This window comes from Marmota flaviventris, chromosome 5 (assembly GCF_047511675.1).
Source record: "Marmota flaviventris isolate mMarFla1 chromosome 5, mMarFla1.hap1, whole genome shotgun sequence".
NCBI classification, from domain to species: domain Eukaryota; kingdom Metazoa; phylum Chordata; class Mammalia; order Rodentia; family Sciuridae; genus Marmota; species Marmota flaviventris.
Window position 1 is genome coordinate 32,886,836 of NC_092502.1, and position 19,728 is coordinate 32,906,563.

The following is a 19,728-nucleotide window of genomic DNA, read 5'->3' on the forward strand; positions in this document are numbered from 1 at the left end:
CTCAGTGGGGGCTTGTCCCTGGTGTCTGGTCTCCGTGGTACATTGTTGTCCAGGCAGAAGCCTGGAAGACAGGCTCTTCCTGTCTGCTGGATATGCCAGAAAGTTTCAGTCGGTTTGGCCCTGGGAGAGAGAACTCCTCCCGTGTTGGCCTAAAGAGGCTGGAGTGGGTGGGCTGGGTGGCTGGGGGCATGTTTTCCTCTTGCCCTGGTCAAGGGGATAGGGTGGGTTGGGAGTGCATTTTACGGGTGGGTATTTTTCATGACCATTTAGTTGAACAGCTTTGATTGGTTGTACTTATTCTTCAGATTTTAATCCGTTTTTGCGAAAATTACTTCCCAATCAGATCTTGACCCTCAGCCTGGAACGTCACAAACTGAAGCGAATTCTCTGCTTTGCCCGTCACAAATGCCAAACTGACTGCCCTTTCCCAGTGTCCATCTTGCTGTCTTTTGCTTCTGTTTGATTTGGTCTGTGTATCTTTTAATATGTCTGTTTTTGTTTTGTTTGTTTTATTTTTATTTTTCAGTTAACGCACGCACAGACTTACATGTCAAGAGCGGACTTTAGACTTTCATGTGTTAAGTTGCTTGAGTTACACCTTGTGACCCTTCTCCCATAACATGGTGTGAGGACGGACTGGGAGCCGGTACAGACTCCAGTGTTTACAGCCTTGCTTTGCCCCTACCCCAATCTGGCTCCAGGCTGCCCCTGGGCCTGGCCTGTCACCCCTCTCTATGCAAATACCTAAAAGCCATGAATGCTGGAATCCAAAACTGATGAGGTTTATTTTTTTCAGAGCCAGTGGCTGGTCTTCCATTTACAGTGTCACTATTCCTTGATGGAGCAGTTATGTGCCGCTCTAGTGAAGGCCCCTGCCGGCGATGCTAGGCCTAACTGTTCAGCGTCAAGATGGCAGCTCACGTGGTGCCTAGGTGTGGCCTGTGGTCTGGTATACATGCTGCAAAATTTGCCCAATTCCCTTTCAGTTTAATTTTTCTAACCTAGAGTTTAATTTCAATAATAACTTTGAAACACTTCTAAATTTTTATTTTGGCACCAGCGTAAAGACAAATAATATCCTCTCCCGTTATTTTCATAAGTAACACAGACTTCCTGGTTTTTTAAAAACTAAAAATATCTCTAAACCTTCTTATGTAAAAAAGTACCCCTATAATATAAAGGGAGAGGGGGTAATAAACTTCCTGTAATGACAGTGTTTGGAATTTCTTTACGGAATGAAAGTGAACATGAACGAGACCACGTCCAGCGTTTTTACTGTGAATGTAAATGGAACAGCAGCCCAAAGCCATTGTCTCTGTGCCCCCAAGGTGCTGTAACCAGGGACCAACTCCATGTGTGTGTGTGTTAAGTGTTCGACTTCAAATAAGGCTCTCAAGCCAATCCTGCGTGTTCCAAATGAGTTATTTCCAGTGGGGAAAAAGCTATTGCCCCAAACTCATTGTTTCTTTTTTCCTGGCTGAGTCACAGGACAGAATGAAGGTCTCTGGTGTATTTAGGACAATTTGAGAACAAATTAGCAGTCAAGGAGCCTTCCCCACTTCAGCTGCATTCTACAGCAGAACATTTTCTAAAGTTCGGGCAGCACTGATTCTTCTTGGCTTCTGATGGTTTGCACCACCAGGATATATGAATGTTAAAAATCATGGCCGGGAAAATTGGTTGGTGAAAAAATGAGGAGATGAGAGGAAGACTAGCCTCAAGGTTGCTGCAGCACTGTGCAGCCTGGTGCCACCTGGAGGAAAGCCCAGCCCTCTCCTCAAGGCACTCCCTCACCAGAAGTCTTAGGAAGCTGTGTTGATTTATTGCTGGGCTGGCAGTTTTTCATGCCCCCATCTTCCATCACTCTTTCCCCCTTTCTACCTGGCCCTGGCCTGCTTGATTGATTTCCAGGACCAAGTTGGGGATTCCTCCTGCCCTTGTAAAATGATGTTCCATTCCAAGTGAGGTGGAGGTAGGGAGCTGTTGTATGTCTAACTGAGCCACAGCCAGAAAGGGGCAGTTTGTACATATGGGGGGCTCCATATGCCAAGAGTAGAGCAGGTTTTATTTATGCTGTAAATGTTATGAAAATCCTCCAAGTGTTATGCTATGACCAGGGGTGGATTCTGACTTTTTTACTGAGCTGGAAGCTTGAACTATTTAGGACGATTGGTTTAAGAAAAAGAATGTGAATGAAAAATTAGGCACAGGGCCTTGGAAGGGACCCTGAAGATTAAGCCTTATCAGCTTTGCAGTTAATCCACCTCTGGTTGTGAGTGGAAAGGGATACTTCATTCTGGGTATCTGAAAAGGTCAACTGCAGATCTAAGGCAGATGTGGATGGTGAGCGACTCCTCCTTGGGGTAATTGTATATCTGAAAGTGTATTCAGTTGGGTCAAAGCATGACCTTTAAAATATCTTCTTGAAGCTAATATATATCTGACGATGAGGTTCAGTGACCCAACAGGTTCATTGGTTATGTAAGAAATGAGGACTCCTGGCTCATGGCCAACCTGAGGCTTCTGGAAAAGGAAGATTCTGCCACCCGTCCACCACACCTGCTGGCCACACCCCAGGCATACTGGAAAGCCATACTTGTGGCCAGTTGCTTGCCCGTAGGCCCAAGACTTCCCAACATCTCTGGGGAGACCTGATAGACTTGCATTTTCTGGGGTCTGAGCTGCCCCCACAGTCATCAGCTTTAGCAAGTCTTACTGTGCTCTCCTGCTCCTGTTTGTGTTTGGGATTTTGTCATCTTTAGCTGAGACCAAATGAATCCTTGGTATACAAGGTGAGCATAATGCATGATTATTTAATCTACCCCTCATGTAATATGGCCTCCATGTGCAGATCTGATTTTCCCCTCTTTTTTATTTTTTGTTATTATTCGTTGGTATTACTAGGGATGTCATATAGGATCATGTTGGCATTTACTGTTATGTCTCCTGAACTATTGGTTTGGGGTAGAATCACCATAAAATTTATTGTCCAAACTAGGACTTTTGAAAGAGAAAGGGGATGCTGTCAATAATTAAGCCAGGTCAACATCCATAAACCAGAACCATCCCAGGCAAACCAGAATGTGTGGTATCCCTCATCAGCATAGGAGGCTTGTAATTGTTCAGATTGATTGCATTTATGTTTTTATTTGTCCATGTGTGGGTTCCCTGTTTGGCGGGGTTTTTTTTTTTTTGTTTGTTTGTTTATTTTGTTTTGTTTTGTTTTGTTTACTAGATAAGAGGCCTGAGGGAAGTGTGGCTTGCTAGTCTGTTATGTTAACATGCTTTTCTAAAACTGCTTCACTTGTTAATTCATTTACTCCATTCATTGACTGTTTTTGTTCCTTTCAGTTCACTTTGTACTTTTTTTTCCCATTAAATTTTGCATTTATTTGAGTTTTTATGGTGTCTTTTTTGGACAGAATTTTTGATTTAACAAGTTTCCTGAGCCTATTAATACGCTACAGTGGTGTTAAGATACAGCTTGTCTTTTCTGTGAACTTCATGAGAGTTACTTCTGCAGAAGTTATGTTTCAGTAGTGAATCCTGCTATTGACATCTCTGAAGGGCTTTTGTATGGTGCGGGGTGGAGGAAAGAATTGCAAGAAAAAGAAAATGAAGTCTGTGGCATGAATATTTATTGGGCAACTGGGTTAAGGAAATGAGACTGAAACTCCCTCAAGGAGTTTATAAGGAGCCTTGACCCGGGACAACTAACATTTGTGTGCTCTCAACTGCATTACATGCATTAACTCCTCTAATCTTCATCAGTTTCCTATAATTAGATACCATTATTCTCCATATTCCACAGGTGAGGCACCTAAGGTCACAAAGCAAGTAATGGAAGAGTTGGGATTGGAACATTAGTTGTCTGTACCCCTAAGTCCCAAGCTGCAACCGCCTCTTGGCGTTCCAGTAGGCTCATGTAAGAAGACTGGAAATGTGGTCATTGTTAGGGTATATAGTTTGACAGTGTGGGCTGCTGGACCTGGGAAGGTTTTGTAGAGTGGAAAGCCTTCGGATACAGGTAAATGGCTGAGAAAGAGAAAACTGTGTTTGGAGAAAATAACAAGCACATGGTTGTCCATTTGTTGAGAAGCTTTCTTTCTAGGACCTAGTCAGATCCTGAAAAGACCAAAATGAGAAAATAGGGACTGAGGTTGGGTTGTTGACAGCCCAACGGGAAGACTGGATGCTGATACCCCTGCTGAAGGTGTAGTTCAACTCTACCTAAGGGAGGCAAAGTCTTCACCAGACTTTGAAGGATAGACTCTCCAGGAAGCCAGAGGGAGCTGGGCCTCCTTGGTGGAAGGAGCAATATCATACAAACTTGACTCACCCATGTGGGGGAAGTACCATTTGAACATGTTTAAGAAAGATCCATGACACTCCCCCCACCACCACCTCCCTTAGCCCGTTGACCTTTCCCACTGCTATGGCATCTTCCTCTGGGCTTTCTCCCATCTCCATTTTCTGCAGCCTCAGTCCTTTACCAACCCCCGCCTTTCTGTATGGGTGGAGACAAAAGATGGATTGTGTCCATATTAATCCCCCTTCAGAGGATCCCTAGTGTCTGCTCCAAAGTGGAATGTGAATTCCTAATGTCAGGAGGGGAAAATGTTAGAGGGGACTAGCACAGATCTGGTACTCTGAGGCAAGGGTGACCAGCACAGACTTTTAAAAATGTACAATTGGTACTTTGGCAATGCAAGTGTTAGCTTCCTAATGAGGGTTACGTCATTTATAGAACAGCTGAACAACAAGGCGGGGATCACAGGTCTGTCTTCTTTCACTAAGATTTACATGTAGAGCCACTTGGTTACGAGGCCCAGATGCCTCCCAGCAGTTCCCCAAAGCCTGGTGTGGGTCCTCAGGATGAACTCCTGCCTCATCCACTGCAGTGCTCACTCACATTGAGGCAAGGAGGTGGAGGGCAGTGGTGGCCATGCAGCTGCTCGGCATCTTCATCTGTAAAATGGGTACTGGATGTTCTGCCTCTCTGCCACCTGCCTACCAGATGTAGAACTGACCTACACCCTCATGGGAGATGTTTGCATACCAGCCTTTTTTTAGGCCTCTCAACTCCCCAACCTCAGTCCCTATTTTCTCACTTTGGTCCTTCCAGGATCTACTTGGAGGATAGTTATGAATAGGATCCAGGAGAGTGTGTTCCTAGTGTATTTGACTCTAGAAGTCTGAATGCACAGTACTCCGTAAGTGCAAGATAAGATTCAAGACAGTGTTGAAAGCAATTAAAGTCTATTTTTTACAGAAGCTCCAATAGGCAAACTTGTGTCAAGAAAAGATACAGATGTATACTGACTTTAGTGATTATAGTGTATCTGGTTCTTACCAAATTGCCCCTAGTAGTAGACCATATCCCTACCCACCATGGCTTAGCACATTCCTGAAAACAACCGTTCACAGTGGAGAGACTTCACAAACCACCTCTAAATGTGTGCCCTAGTCATTCAAATCCCCAACACTGCTTTCACAGCTCCAGCTGGCCTCTGGGCCAGCTGGGCTCTACTGCTTAGAGAATGGCCCTATAGTATCATGGCTTCAGAGAGGCAGCTGGTCTTTCTCTCAGCCACACAAGTAACATCCTCCTCTTCCTGGCAGCACAGTGGTTGGAGCAGGCTGGGCCTCAAAACCTGTCTACCCCAACAAAAGCGCTCAGAACTGCTGCCTTCCCCTCACAGGTGTCACCCAGTAATCTCCATTAATTAGCATGAAATTCCTCTACTTAGATTAAAAAACTACTTTGGTTCACAGTAACAAAGGGAAAACAGTGCTTAAAGCATTTTTGAGTTACTGTTCCTTAAATAAGGTCTACTCTAAGATCATGACCTTGTGGAGAAGACTTAAGCTAAGACCCATCAAGGTAAATGAGTCTGGAGAGACTGTCCCAGTTTTGAAGGGGCTGCATGGCAGCTGAGACTGGGACACATGGACCTGGCTGGCTCTGGCATGTAGAACAGCAAAAACTGGTCAGTCAGGATCTGGACCAGCCCCAGCCTTTCAGGCTTAAGCAGGGCCCACCCTTTGGCCTCAGCTCTCTGAGGGGCCAATATCAGCCCTTGCTGGAGAAGGAAGGAAAAACAAGTGCCATTGAAGCATGCATTTATTACCTGCTAGGTTGGGGGGAGAAGGGAGAAGGCAAGATAGTATCTGTCAGACCACCCTTGCTACTGTTGATCATGACCCACCCTTCCCCTCTCCTGAAATTTTTCTCTTAGGGCCAGAGGATCTTTCTCAGTTACTCTTCTGGGCCTTCTTCCTGTCTTGTTACAGGATTCATAAAGCCAAAGAATTTATAAGAGTCCATGCATGGAGGGTTCCCATTAGGCTGTGAAGGAACCAGGGTCCTGGCAGAGAGGCTGGGTGGCAGGTGGAACGGAGCTGCCTATGCGGGAGGCTGATTCAAACTTCCCAGGTGCTGCTTTACAAGTTCCTTGCAGCAGCTATACTGCTCGGTACAGATGACCTGTGTTAAAACAGTGGCCAGCCTGTTTAGGCAATTGAATACCCAAGCAGGATCCAACCACTCAACCCGCCAGCATTAACCCCATTGGGTCAGCGACGTCCCTCTCCAACCTCAGTAAACTGTCAGGAGTCTAATTGCACAGCTCCATCCTGACCTATCTGTCTGCAGGGATTCTGACCCTCCAGGGCCTGGTGCCATAGATTCAGACAGATTGGGGTGGGGGTGGGGTCTGCTATTTACAATTCCCAATATTAAGCTCAAGTTTGCTTCCTTCTGAGCTGGGCATTCCCCCCAACACATACCCAATCTTCTTGGCACTAAGGATTGCCATTGAGATAAAATTTCTCATTGCCAGGGACCCACCTGCATTGATCCAGTGAAGGTGCAGGTGTTCATACTGATGTCCACAGAGTGTGGCCAAGTGTGGAATGCATAGCCCTTAGGCAGACTCTTGCCAGAGTCATGAAGGCCAGAGCATCTTCTGGAGCTCACAAGGGCCAAGAAGGGCCATGAGTACTCTTTCAGGGGCACAGTATATCTTCTAAAGGGGCAAAACTCAGAGTCAGGCTTGGGGCAAAGTTGATGTCTACCTGTGCTTTCTTTAGCAGATCAGATATAGGAGTCCACCAGTCGGGCATGAGCCTCTCCAACTCTAAGGTGATGATGACCAAAGCCAGTGTGGAGCCCTTGAACTGCAGCAGCTGGTGGCCCGCCATACAGTGCTGCAGCTGCCTGGTCAGGGACGCGACGTGGAGGGAAGGATTCCTCTGAGGCAGCAGCTCCACCACATGGGGCCGGCTCAGGACCACCAGGGAGTGGAACTGGAGACCATGGTTTTTAATGTTAGAACAGAAAACCCCATACTTTTCATATATCAATGACCAAAAGTGCAAACAATCTCCGTTTCCTTCAGGGAGCATCAAATGTGGCCCAACCCTTCTCATCCATGGCCCCATGAGGGGCTTGAGGCTTAATGCCCATTCTGTGGCCAACCTGAGCCTCAACCCTGGAGAGAAAAAAGACAGTCTGCTTTGTGACAGTCTTTGAAGGCCTAAAGTACTTAGATGACAATGTTTTGAATCTGAAAAATAGAAACATACTATTCAAGATCAAAGTAGCAGAAAAGTTACTTGTATCTGCTTGATACTAGAAGAAACTCAACTTGGCAACAGTGGTCAGTTTTCATAATGAAACATCCCTTAGTAATTTAATCTTCATGCTTCATAACAGACCAAAATCCCATGACATTGTCACATTGCATAATTTTGCCTTACTAACAGAATCATATCCTTGAAAATGATGATCATTCCCCTAACTAAAACAAACCCAAACTAATGTATGATATTTTTTTAAGTGCCAGATCAATATGGTCTAAAGCCTCAATAAGGATTGTGTGTAGGTGAATAAAGACAGCTAAGTGAATGTGTGTAAAGTGTAGCAAAAGCAGACAGATATTTATGTACAATATTCATAGAATGGAAAGTTAAATATTTTTGCAGTGTGTATTTAAAAGAGAAGTTCACCATAATAGTGCCGTTTAAAAATCTTTGTCAAGTAAACTTAATGTCCTTCAGAAATGGGAGTCTGGTGGAATGGTGTTGGATACATTTTCACTCCCGTATGTTGTGAGCCTTGTGGGTCACCTCACCGTGGTGCATGTGCAAGGACGTGTGCACGCCTGTGCTTTGCTGTCCTATGTTGTGAACAGCTGTTCCAAAGGCACAAATGAGTCTCAGGGAGACTCGGCAAACTCCTCATGCTTACTATAGTCAAGAATTCCAGCGGCGTCCCAGTGTGTAGGTCCCAGTGCAGTCTGTCCAGAATAGCCAGCTCCATCCTCAGCAGCTCATTCGGGGTGTAGCCAAAGCCATAGTGCTTTATGAAGTCTTTTATGCGTGGAATCAACTGTAAAAAGAAAATAAAGAGGCCAAAGCCCTACATTATGTCATAGTAGCTTTTGTTTTCTTATCCGTGGGGGATTGGGCATATACGACCTGAGCAGAGTTGTCTTCCAATGGCATGCCACAGAAAATGCTTCTAAAAGAAAAACCAAATCAGACCTTGGCTATCTATCAAGTCCCCAGAAGTTATGACACTGTAGTGCATGTCACATGGTCACCCTCTGCAAACAGGTCTTGATCCCCCAACTGCATGCCAGCTCAGACCCAAAGGTGCTTTGGAGACTGGGTGGGGCTGTTCCAGTTCCTGTGTTCAGCTACAAGAACTCCTCAAAGGTTTTCATGAGCCATGGGTTTGGACTGTTCTTGTTCCTGATCCCTACCATGGTTTCTTATAGAAAGTTTCTGCTTATGAGCTTCCTGGTCCACACCAGGCAGGCACATTGACAAAACCTCCTGTGGTTTTTGTACCACTACAGCTGGACACACTTCCCTTCAACCTGCATTGAAGGTGGTTTAGTTCTGGGAAAAATATGACTTTTCTTCAGAGGGACTTCTTAGTCCAGAGGAATAATAAAACTTGTCTATGAGTAAACACTGATGTATCAAGTGCATTAAAAATTTGGTCCTACTTTTTCAGGTATTTAAAATATTGCTATAACTTTCAGAAATACTTCTTTTAAGGGTTATTTACTTGATTTTTTCATTGGGCAAAAAAAAGTTCAGGGAGCATAAATTATAATAAATAAGGGTTAAAAACATTTTTATTGAAAGTTTGGAACTGGACACACAAGCCTTTTGTTCCTGCTTCCTCAGACTTTGAGATCAGCTAAAGGAGACCCTTGGAAAGGACAGCAGTTTCCCCATCCCGAAGTAGGAGGGCTCAGAAGGTGGTGGGGAGGTCTGGGAAGGGTACTGAAAGACAGTCTCCTCCAAAACAGAAAAACATGGTGAAACTAAGGTGGCCAAGCAAGCAAACTTGAAGCACTCAGCAGGGACTCTCCTTACCTCCAGCACATAGCCTTCCTGCCCCTCTCAGAAGAAGGATCCCAGAGTCCCCAAGGACTAAGTTCATTGGCATAACCAAGTCCTTAAGCATCAAGCATCTTTCTTAGACATAGTTTCTGGGAGTAGACTTTAAGCCACATGGTTTTGGAAGACTTTTTTTCCTCATTAGCAGATGCCTCTATTTAGTGGGCGTGACACATGGCATTTACCAATAATATCAGAAGTATGTGCCAGGAGGTCAGGCCTCTGGGTTTGCTGGGTCAGGAGAGTTCAGGTGTTTGTACTTCCCCATTTGTGAAGGTTGAGCCTGACAAGCCAAAAGGCAGGAGTTGGGGTGGGGGCCAGAAGAGATCCCAAGTGATTTTCCCAAAATGCTCATCATTCCCAAGGGTACAGCCTTTCAGGAAACCCATGTGCTCTAGTGTCACATCTCTATCCTTCAAATGTGGCCCAGTGCAGACTTCCAGGGATGCATACCTCCTCCTCTTCATTCATTTTTACAGCAAGTCTCAAGGAGGTAATTGTGATAATTTGGAGTAACCTCTCTTTTATCTGCAGTATGAACACATTTGAGAAGACTATGAATGCCAGAAATAAACTGCAAAGCATCTGTGGGGATATTTTCTTTAATTAAAACAAACTTTTCCCCCTACTTTTGTGATACTGGAGATTGAACCCAGGGGCACTCTACCACTGAGCTAAGGCTGGCCTTAAACTTGTCATCCTCTTGCCTCAACCTCTTAAGTAGCTGGAATCACAGGCCTCTACCATCAGGCACCCAGTTGGTGTCACTTTTAAATATTACCAACAAAGATGTTTCTGATTTCAGAATCACTGGTGACTAGTCAGTAATTCCTTTGTTAGGGGATGAAAGGAGTTAGGAAATATGGTACTTTTTCAGGGATACCATCCTGTCCTGCCTCAAGCCCAGCTTGACAGGTCCAGACAAGGACTTCCTACTTCAACAGGAAGCCCTTCCCCAAATAGGTCCTCAAGTCCAATCCTGAGGATCACAGGACACCCAGACAAATGTCCATGGAGAGGTTCTAATCCCAGCTTTACCACTTGGGGCATGTGACTTAGTTTATATGCATTGGTTTATGCATATGGAGCACTCACTTCTCAGGTAGCAATAGGAAACAAAGGTTAGTTTCGTGTCCCACTATCTCTCATCATCCCTTAGAGGCCTCCCTACCTTCACTGAAACCAGGAGGCGGTTGAGGATGGTGAGAGCCAGGTTAAAAGTGGTCTGAGAGAAGTGAAAGATGTTCTCACGTTTCAGGAGCCACAACACGACTTTCTGGTAGTCATTGCAGATCTCAGCCTGATTGAAAAGGTGGGCAGGGAGGGCAGAAGTATTTCCGAGTTTGGGGCAGCCCGTGTCCACCGGTAGCACGAGCTGCCTGCTTAAGGTGAACAGAAGGGCTATGAGAAGCCCCATCACCTTAATCCCGGGATGGGATTAAGTGCCTCTCGGTGGCCCGGCGTCTCACCCATTGGTACCCCAACTCCAAGGGCACCTGCTTTTCGTTCTAATTCCCCAAATGCAATAGGGCCGGTTAGGAGGCAACTATTAACAAAATTCCTTCCTGGTGCGGGAAGTCAGGGAATCCCGCCTAGTGCCTCGCATGGAGACGCACCTGAAGGGCCGGGCCTCCTGAGTTTTAGACACCTGATTGCGGATGGAGCGGATCCGCCAGTGAGAAGGGCCCCGCCCCGAGAACCTGTACCTGGAGGTTGCCGCCCCGCCACAGACGTTCTTCGCGAAGCTGGGCCAGATGCAGGTGAACGAGCAGCCTGCGCTCGTCCAACAGGCCACTCCAGTCGGAGGGCACACCATGATCGCGCTGGGAGGACTGCTGTGTGGGTGGCGGGGACTCGGCCGGAGCGGTAGCAGGGACCCCGCCTGCGGCTTGCTGAGCTACCGCTGCCGGGTGCTGGGACAGCAGGGGTCCGCTCGCCGACGGCGCGGAGAAGGACGCCTCCCCAGGCTTAAGGGTCGCCTGCAACTCGCTGGAGGTCGGCGGCGCGGCAGGAGAGGCTTTGCTAGAAGAAGGCGGGAGAAGGCTAAATCCCCCAGAGCTCTGCAAGGCGCTTTCCTCCGAGGCCGACCGCTCCGGTGGGAGCCTCGCGTCTGAGGCCATGGCGTGGGAAGGATCCTAGGTCTGAGTCGTGGCTTAACCCGGTTTTTTATAGCCCAGTGCAAGGGACTCTGCAGCCGGAGCTCCTGGGTAGGGGCGGGCTCGGCGGGCCCCACCCCCAGCCCTCGCAGGGGAGGCGCAGGGTCTTGGCACTAGCCCGGGGGGATGGGCGGCGCACACCCGGCACTACTAGACAGACCTCACTCAGGTAAGTGAAAGATCCCCATCTTTCCTTCCCATCTCCACTTACACCTTCTGTACGCTTCTTCCCCACTTGTGGCCTGAGCCTCATGCAGTCTTCAGCCCTCCGTGTGGTGGCTAGTGACCAAGCCGACCCTGAACATTCGTGTCCGAGCACACATCCTGTGTCTTATCTCATAGTACAGATTTGGGGATACAGGTAGAGAAGCATCAGGAGCTCAGCTCCTCAATAAGACAGGTTTGCTATGGAATTTCCAACCTGCAGTGTGTGTCTGACCTCTCGGAGTCTCCTTCTCTAAAAAAGTGATGATACCTCCCTCAAAAGTATCATCCATGCATGCATTTATCTTTTCAGTAGTTATTTATAGAAGGACTGCTATATGTTAGGTGCCAGAACATAACAGTGAACAAAATGTGCATGATACTTACATTCCAGTTAGGAGAGAGAGACAAAAAACAAAAGTAGAATATATGGAGATAAACCAGGCACGGTGGCTCACACCTGTAATCCCAGCGGCTCTGGAGGCTAGAGCAGGAAGTTCAAAGCCAGCCTCAGCAAATTATGGAGATCCTAAGCAGTTCAGTGAGACCCTGTGTCTAACTAAAATACAAAAAATGGCTGGGGATGTGGCTCAGTGGTTAAGTGCCCCTGATTTCAATCCCAGGTGTCAAAATACACACACACACACACACACACAAATACCAGCAATTCTCCTCTTGGGTATAGGCCCAACAGAAATGTTCATGTGTGTACCAAAAGACACATAATGCTTAGAACCACACTATTTGCTAAGGCCCAAACTCTAGCTGAAATGCTCATCAGGAGCTAGAGCTAAATGAGATAGATAGGTTTTGGTATATTCACACCATGAAATATTGCATTTTGTTGAAGAATAATGAACTTCACTATGCTTAGCAAGATGGAAGAATCTTACAAACATACTGAGTGTAAGGGAACAGAAACACTGTATGACTGGTTTATATGAGATTTTGTTTAAGAGATGGGGTCTTGCTACATTGCCCAGGGTTGACCCCCAAACTCCTGGGCTCAAATGAACCTCCTGGCTCAGCCTCCCTAGTATCTGAGATGACAGCTACCTTCCATTGTATCCGGCCTTACAAGAAAAACTCATTACATTGTTTAAGTGGAGAAAGTGGTTACCTTTGGAGATGAATGCAATATGACTGGAAGGGGACACAAGGAGCTCATGGGGGGCTGGTAATGCTCTATTTCTTTATCTGGATGCTGATCACATAGGTATGTTTACCTTGTGAAAACAGATCAAGGTCTATACTTGTGATTTATACATTTTCTTATGCAAGTTACATGCTGTTAAAATTTAATCCCATTAAATGTATGAGATTATTAAAATATGTGGGAATACTAAAGGAGAAAAAAGAGGAACAGAAGATATATTTAAAGTAATGATGAGTGAGAATTTTCCCCAAAATAATGTCAGATGCCAAACCACAAATCTATGAAACTCACAGAACACCAAGCTGGATGAATGCAAAAAAAAAAAAAAAAAAAAGTATCTAGGTGTTCACATTAAATTTGTAGAAAATCAAATATAAGGAAAAAAAAATTGAAAAAAGCCAGGGGCAGGGAGCCCTTATCTATAGAGGAGCAAGGATATGAATCATATTAGAATTGTCTTCAGAAATCATGCAAGCCAGATAGTGGAATGAAATATTTGAAGTGTTGATAGGAAAAAACCCCACCAACCTAGAGTTCTTGTATTCACTGAAATTAGCCTTAAAAAGTGAAATGCAATAAAGACTTTCTCAGACAAATAAAGTTGAGGGAATTTGTCACAAGTAGACCTGTCCTGAAAAAAAAAATGTTAAAAGAATTTTTTTCAGGGGCGGGGTTGTGGCTTAGTGGTAGAGTGCTCGCCTAGCATGCATGAGGCACTGGGTTCAATCTTCAGCACCACATAAAATAGAAAATAAAGATATTGTGTCCACCTAAAAACTAAAAAAATAAATATTAAAAAATATATTTAAAAAGATTTTCTTTCAGAGAAAAAGGAAAATCATATAGACCATAGACTCAAATCTACATAAAGGAAGAAAGAACATTAAGGAATACACGAAGGTAAAATAAACTTTTTGTTGTTAACTAATCTAATAATTTATTGAAATTAAAGCTTATAGGCTATATAGTTATAGGTTATGGGTAAGCAAAATAAGTGGCAACAATAATACAGGCATGTAAGGGAAGAATTAAGAATACTTTGTGGGACTGGAGTTGTGGCTCAGTGGTAGAGTGCTTGCCTGGTATGTGTGAAGCACTGGCCTCAAGCCTCAGCACCACATAAAAATAAATAAAATAAAAGTCCATTGACAACTAAAAAATATTTTCAAAAAAGAATACTTTGTAATAAGGTACTCACACTATCTGTAAAACAGTAAAATGTTAGTCAGAAGTAGATTAATTTTAAATGCATTAGTTTTTAATTTTTTTTAGTTGTAGATGGACACAATACCTTTATTTTATTTATTTTTATGTGGTGCTAAGGATTGAACCCAGTGCCTCACACATGTCAGGCCAGTGCTCTACCACTGAGCCACAACTCCAGCCCTAAATGCATTAGTTTTAAATATACATTGAAAAGTCTAAGGTAACCACTAGACAATTTTTGAAATATGTAAATAACATGCTAAGAAAGGATAGAAATGGCACCATAAAATACTAGTAACACCAGATAGTCACCTGAATCCACAGAAAAATGAAGAGAAATAAAAATAGTAAATAAGAAGGTTAATGTAACAAACTATAATTTAAGCTTAGCTCTCCTCTCAGCTTCTTTAGACCATTTAAAAGATATATCACTGAAGTATAAATTTAAAAGATATATCACTGAAGTTGTTCATGATAAATACTATATATGTATGTATATGTGTGTATATATATATATATATACACACACATATACATATATATATATAAAACTCTAGAGCAACCACTAATAAAAGTAACTAAAAATACAGTAAAATAACCATGGAAAAATTCAAAGGTTAAACTAGACAATATTAACTAAATGAAAAACGAATAGCAGAGCAAAAAAGACATGACATTACAGAAAACAAAAAGCAAAATAGAAGACTTAAATTGAATAGTATTAATAATAATATTAACTGTAAGTGGATTAAACAGTTGTATTAGTCTATAGGGATTGTATTATTAACTGGAAGTTTATGTCCCTTTAAAATTCATAAAATTAAACCCTAATCTCCAATTTTATAGTATATGGACATGAGGCTTCAGAGAGGTAATTAGAGTTTGATGAGGTCATAAGGGTAGAGCTGTCATGGTAAGATTGGTGCCCTTCTAAAAAGAACCTGCTCCATACCCTCAGATTATTCTATGAGGCCAGGATCACCCTGATACTATAACCAATGAATAAAAGATTCTTCTAAAAACAAAAACTACAAGCTTGGTTTAATATCCCAAAATGTGTGCGTGCGCGCGCACGTGCGCACATACATGCACACATGTACACCTATCTGATAAAGGACAACTGAGATACACAAGCATCACAATAGAGCCAGAAAAAGCATTTGACAAATCCAATACTGTTTCATAATAAAACACACTCCACAAATTAGGAACTTCTCTAACTTGATAAAAAGCATCTACGAAAAACCTACTGCTAACATCATGCCTAACAGTGACCAAATGCTTCCCAACTAAGATCAGGAAAAAGACAAGGATGTCTATTCTCATTACTTCTGTTTAACATTGTATAGGAGGCAATTAGATCATAAAAAGAAAGAAAAGGTTTGGATCCATACTAAACAGAAAGAAGTAAAACAAACACTACTTTTGGATTATGATTTTGTACATAGAAAATCTTAAGGATAGAATACACACACAAACTACTATTAGAAGAATAAAGAAGGTGGGAAAGTTGCAAAGCATAAGATCAATATATTTAAAAAGTCAGTTTGAGCCAGGTGTAGTATACGCCTGTGATCCCAGTGGCTCAGGAAGCTAAGGCAAGAGGAACACAAGTTCAAAGACAGCCTCAGCAATTTAATGAGATCCTAAGCAATTTAGCAAGATCCTGTTTGAAAAAAAAGGGGTGGGGGCTGGGTATGTTGCTCAGTGTTTAAGCACCTTGGGTTCAACCCCTGGTACCAAAAGAATAAAAAAAAGTCAATTTGATTTCTGTACATTACCAGAGAATAATCTGAAAATGAAATTTTTAAAAATTCCATTTACAACAGCATAAAAATAAATAAAATATTTAGAAGTAAATGTAATAAAAATGCAAATTCTGTACATTGAAAACTAGAAAACATTGCTAAAATTAAGTGGAACATTATATATATTTTTTCCATAACTAAAGGGAAAGACACTCTGTGTTCATGCATTGGAAGACTTAAATTGTTTTAGGCGAAACTTCTTGATATATGGATTCAACAGAATCACTGTTCAATTTTCAGTTGCCTATTTGCAGAAATTGACAAATGTGTTCCTAAAATTCCTTTGGAGATGCAAGGTGAATCCCTGAATCAAATGGCCAAAACAATCTTGAAAAAGAAGAGCAAAGTTGGAGACTCACACTGTGTGATTTAAAATCTTAGCTACATTCCTCTAGACAGTGTGGTACTGGCATTTGGACAGATGTATAGGTCAGTGAACTAGATCCAAGAGTTTAGGAATGATTAATTGGTTTTCAACAGAAGTGCCAGTTCAGTAGGGAAAAGAATATTCTTTTCAGCAAACTGTACTGGGATAGCTGGAAGAGAACCATGCAGAAGAATGAAGTTAGAACCCCATGTCTATCAATATACAACAGTAAGTTGAGGGCTGGGGCTGTAGCTCAATAGTAAAGCACTTGCCTAGCATGTACAAGCCTATGAATTTGATTCCCCAGTGCCACAAACAAAATGAAACAAACAAACAAAAAACTACTTTGAGATAGATCATAGACCTGAATATAAGAGCTAAAAATGGAAAACCCAGAGGAGAGAAAATCTTCACAAGCTTGGGTTAGGGAATGGGTTCTTAAATTTGCAACAAAATCACAAGGACAAAAGAAAATATATAGAAATTGAACTTGATCAAAATTGAAAACTTTTGCACCTCAAAGGACATCATCGTAAAGTAAAACGACAACCCACAGAATGGGGAAAATATTTGTATATCATATATCGGAAAAGAGATTTGCACTCAGAATATATATAAAGAATTCAATGAAAAGACAAATAAAATGGGTAAAGGATTTGAACAGATATTTTTCCAAAAACGTTTTATAAATGGTCAATAAATACATGAAAAAATGCTGAACACCATTAGTCACCTGGGAAATGAAAAATTTAAAACCAAAATGAGATACTATTTTACACAGTGTTGGTAAGTGTATAGAGAATTGAAAACCTGATACATTGCTGATGGGAATTTAAAATGGTGCAACTACTGTAGAAAACAACTTGGAAGTTCTTCAAAATGTTATAAACATTAAAGTTATGAAATGATGCAAAAATTCTAGGTATACATACCCGAGGGAAATAAAAACATATGTTCAAGTGCTGGGAATGTAGTTCAGTGGTGGAGAACTCATTTAGCATGTATAGAGTGCTGGGTTTGATCTCCAGTGCCTGAAAACAAAATGAAGTTGGCATGTATAACCAGTATATATAAAATATCAGATGATGATAAGTAATATGGAGAACTATACAGTCGAGAGGGGAAATAAGAAAAACTGGGGCTAAATTTTGAAATTTTAAATAGGGTGGTCGTGTTAGGGCTCACTGAGAAGGTATCTTGTGAACAAAATCTTTCTAAAGGAGGTGAGGGAGCAAGCAAGTGAGGTATCAAGGAGAAGAGCTTCTGGGCTGCTTAAGTTTGAAGCTGGACTTCATCATGGCCCACATGTGTGACCTTGGAAAAGTTATTTATTGGCCTTGTGCCTCACTTTCTTTATTTGTAAAATAAAGATAATAAATACTACCTATTTTGAAAGATTATTGTGTGGCTTAAGTGATTAAAAAAGAAAATAAAGCACTTCGAACATTACACTGGCAGTAAGAAAATGCTTTATAGTTATTTTCATTAGTTTCTGCTGCAAGCACACAGCCTTTGCATGCTAAGATAGAAGCATGCCTGGAATGTTTAAGGAGGCCTGGTGGGGCTGGTGAAGAAGCAAGAATAAAAATGGTAGGAGGTGGAGGGAGGGTTTGTGGTTTTTACTCTGTGAGATGAGAAATCAATGGAGGATTTGGGGGAGAGAAAAGATCTGATTCATATTTCAACACCATCACTCTGGCTCCTGTGGTGAAAATATAGTCATCCCTCTGTATCTGTGGGTGATTGGTTCTGTATAAAAATCTTTGGATGTTTGAGTCTCATATAAAATAACATAGTATTTGCATATAGCCTACATACCCATATACTTTAAATCATCTCTAGATACCTAGTCCAAAGCAAATGCTATGTAAAGAATTGTTATACTATACTTTTTAGGGAATAATGACAGAAAATGTTTGTATATGTTCAGTATAGATGCGAATTTTTTTTTCCCAAATGCTTTTGATTTGCTGGTGGTTGAATCAACGATGCAGAATCCACAAATATGGAGGCCTGACTGTATACTAAAAGAGGTCAAGGATGCAATCAAGGACATTAATTAGTTCTGAGATGTTGTAATAATGCACATGAAAGATGTTGGTGGTAAGTGGTCATATTCTGGTTCTTAAATTTGAAGATAGGTCCAGTAGACTGGATATTGGGTGTGAGAAAGAGACTGCAGTTTAATCTGAGCAATTGTCTAGTTGTTGAGATGAGTCAGAGGAGCCTTTTTTATTTTTATTTTTATTTTATTTTATCTGTTTTTTTAGGGGCTTAAGATAAAGAGTCGGGGAGGCAAGTGGAGAGGGGATGAGGATTTACATTTTTGATTGTGCTAAACTCCAAATGTTTGTTACACATCCAAGTAAACTGATGCTCAGGGGAGAGGAGAGTTTCGGACCAGAAAAAGAACAAATCATTGGTTCTTTCACAAATATTTATTGATATCCCACCCTGTGCCAAGTTTTATTGTTAGGTTCTGGAAATAAACGCAGGAATACTGACTCTTGTAAGCTCACCTCCTAATGGTAAAACAGATCATAAACAAGTTAGCAATCAAGCGAGGTAACGTATGTAAGGTCTTCAGCTCTCCAGATGGGACAATGTACAAATGCTACTGTTGTTTTCAATATTCGGGATATTATAAGTCTCAGAAGATAAATGAGCCATGCGACCTAGGAGCGCCTCCTTCTCCCAGCGGGGACCTGCCAGGTATCCTTCCTTAGGGCTAACCGATTCTTTAGCGCAGGGGATTGTCACCATTGCGCAGGCGCGGCCTCAGTCTGGCGTCCTAGGAGATGGACTTGAAACGCCTCCGCGCATGCGTAGTTCAAGAGGCCGAGGGAGCCCGAAATCTGGGATTGGGCGGGGCGAACTTGGAGTGCGCTTGCGCACTGCAGACTCTAGTCGAAGAAGCCGCAGTCTCGAGAGCGCCCAGGAGGTGTTTCAGTAGACTCTGGCCAGCCTCTCCTGTGGACCCGGTGTCGTTGGGCTACACCCCGGTTGGGGACGTCTCCCGGGCACGGGAGTGGGCCACGATGCCGGTGAGGAGAGCCACTCAGCCGCTAGGGTTCCTTATCCCAGCGGCCTGGCTCGGGGGCGCGGCCGTTGCCATAGAAGCGCGGAGCAGGCGGGAGGCCCGGGTGGGGCGGGGCAGGGCCGGACCCCGTGGGTCTCGGCCGTTAAGGGAACTGGTAGATGGGCCCAGGGCCCGTGGGGGTCCAGCCCTCTTGTGGAAGCACTCGGGAGCAGGCCCTGTTGCCTTTGTCCTTGCTGCATCCCATGGGGCCTGCGCTGTTTGACATAAAGGCACTGTGCCAGAGGATGCGTCCTGGCTCCCAGCCCGGCCCGCTGGGTAGGGCGTTTGGGGGCGGCCACCGAGGGTCGTTCGTGCGCTCCGCGCCAGGTGGGGTC

The 19,728-nt window shown here is 43.3% G+C and overlaps 3 protein-coding genes across 9 annotated transcripts in view; 2 read left to right on the forward strand and 1 right to left on the reverse strand.

Moving 5' to 3' along the window:
* Septin8 (septin 8) overlaps nucleotides 1–8,425 on the forward strand; it is a 25,407-nt gene extending 16,982 nt beyond the window's left edge. For 3 of the 6 annotated variants that reach the window (XM_027949630.2, XM_071612100.1, XM_027949634.2), the window contains exon 10: nucleotides 7,093–8,425. In XM_027949630.2, coding sequence (XP_027805431.1) covers nucleotides 7,093–7,258 — 166 coding nt within the window. In that variant the 3' untranslated portion in view covers nucleotides 7,259–8,425. The other 3 variants (XM_027949631.2, XM_027949633.2, XM_027949632.2) reach the window with 3 other exon arrangements.
* Nucleotides 7,548–11,537, reverse strand: Ccni2 (cyclin I family member 2). The gene is made up of 4 exons (XM_027949639.1): nucleotides 11,124–11,537; nucleotides 10,589–10,717; nucleotides 8,252–8,392; nucleotides 7,548–7,568 (listed from the first exon to the last, which is right to left on the reverse strand). The coding sequence occupies exons 1-4, from the start codon at nucleotides 11,535–11,537 to the stop codon at nucleotides 7,548–7,550; spliced, it is 705 nt and encodes a 234-aa protein (XP_027805440.1).
* Nucleotides 11,538–19,277: 7,740 nt separating this feature from the next.
* The window catches only part of Kif3a (kinesin family member 3A), a 44,483-nt gene continuing 44,032 nt past the window's right edge, over nucleotides 19,278–19,728 (forward strand). For both annotated transcript variants that reach the window (XM_071612103.1, XM_071612102.1), the window contains exon 1: nucleotides 19,278–19,358. In XM_071612103.1, the coding sequence (XP_071468204.1) occupies nucleotides 19,353–19,358 (6 nt within the window). In that variant the 5' untranslated portion in view covers nucleotides 19,278–19,352. The remainder of the gene's footprint in view (nucleotides 19,359–19,728) is intronic.

What these genes read in the sequence shown, in the direction of transcription:
- Ccni2 (XM_027949639.1), bottom strand. Translation starts at nt 11,537, where the DNA reads ATGGCCTCAGACGCGAGGCTCCCACCGGAGCGGTCGGCCTCGGAGGAA. An exon ending in GGCGGGGCGGCAACCTCCAG is followed by an intron (nt 10,718 to 11,123) that starts GTACAGGTTCTC and finishes CTTTTCAATCAG; the next exon opens with GCTGAGATCTGCAATGACTA. An exon ending in GCCTCCTGGTTTCAGTGAAG is followed by an intron (nt 8,393 to 10,588) that starts GTAGGGAGGCCT and finishes TTCTTTTTACAG; the next exon opens with TTGATTCCACGCATAAAAGA.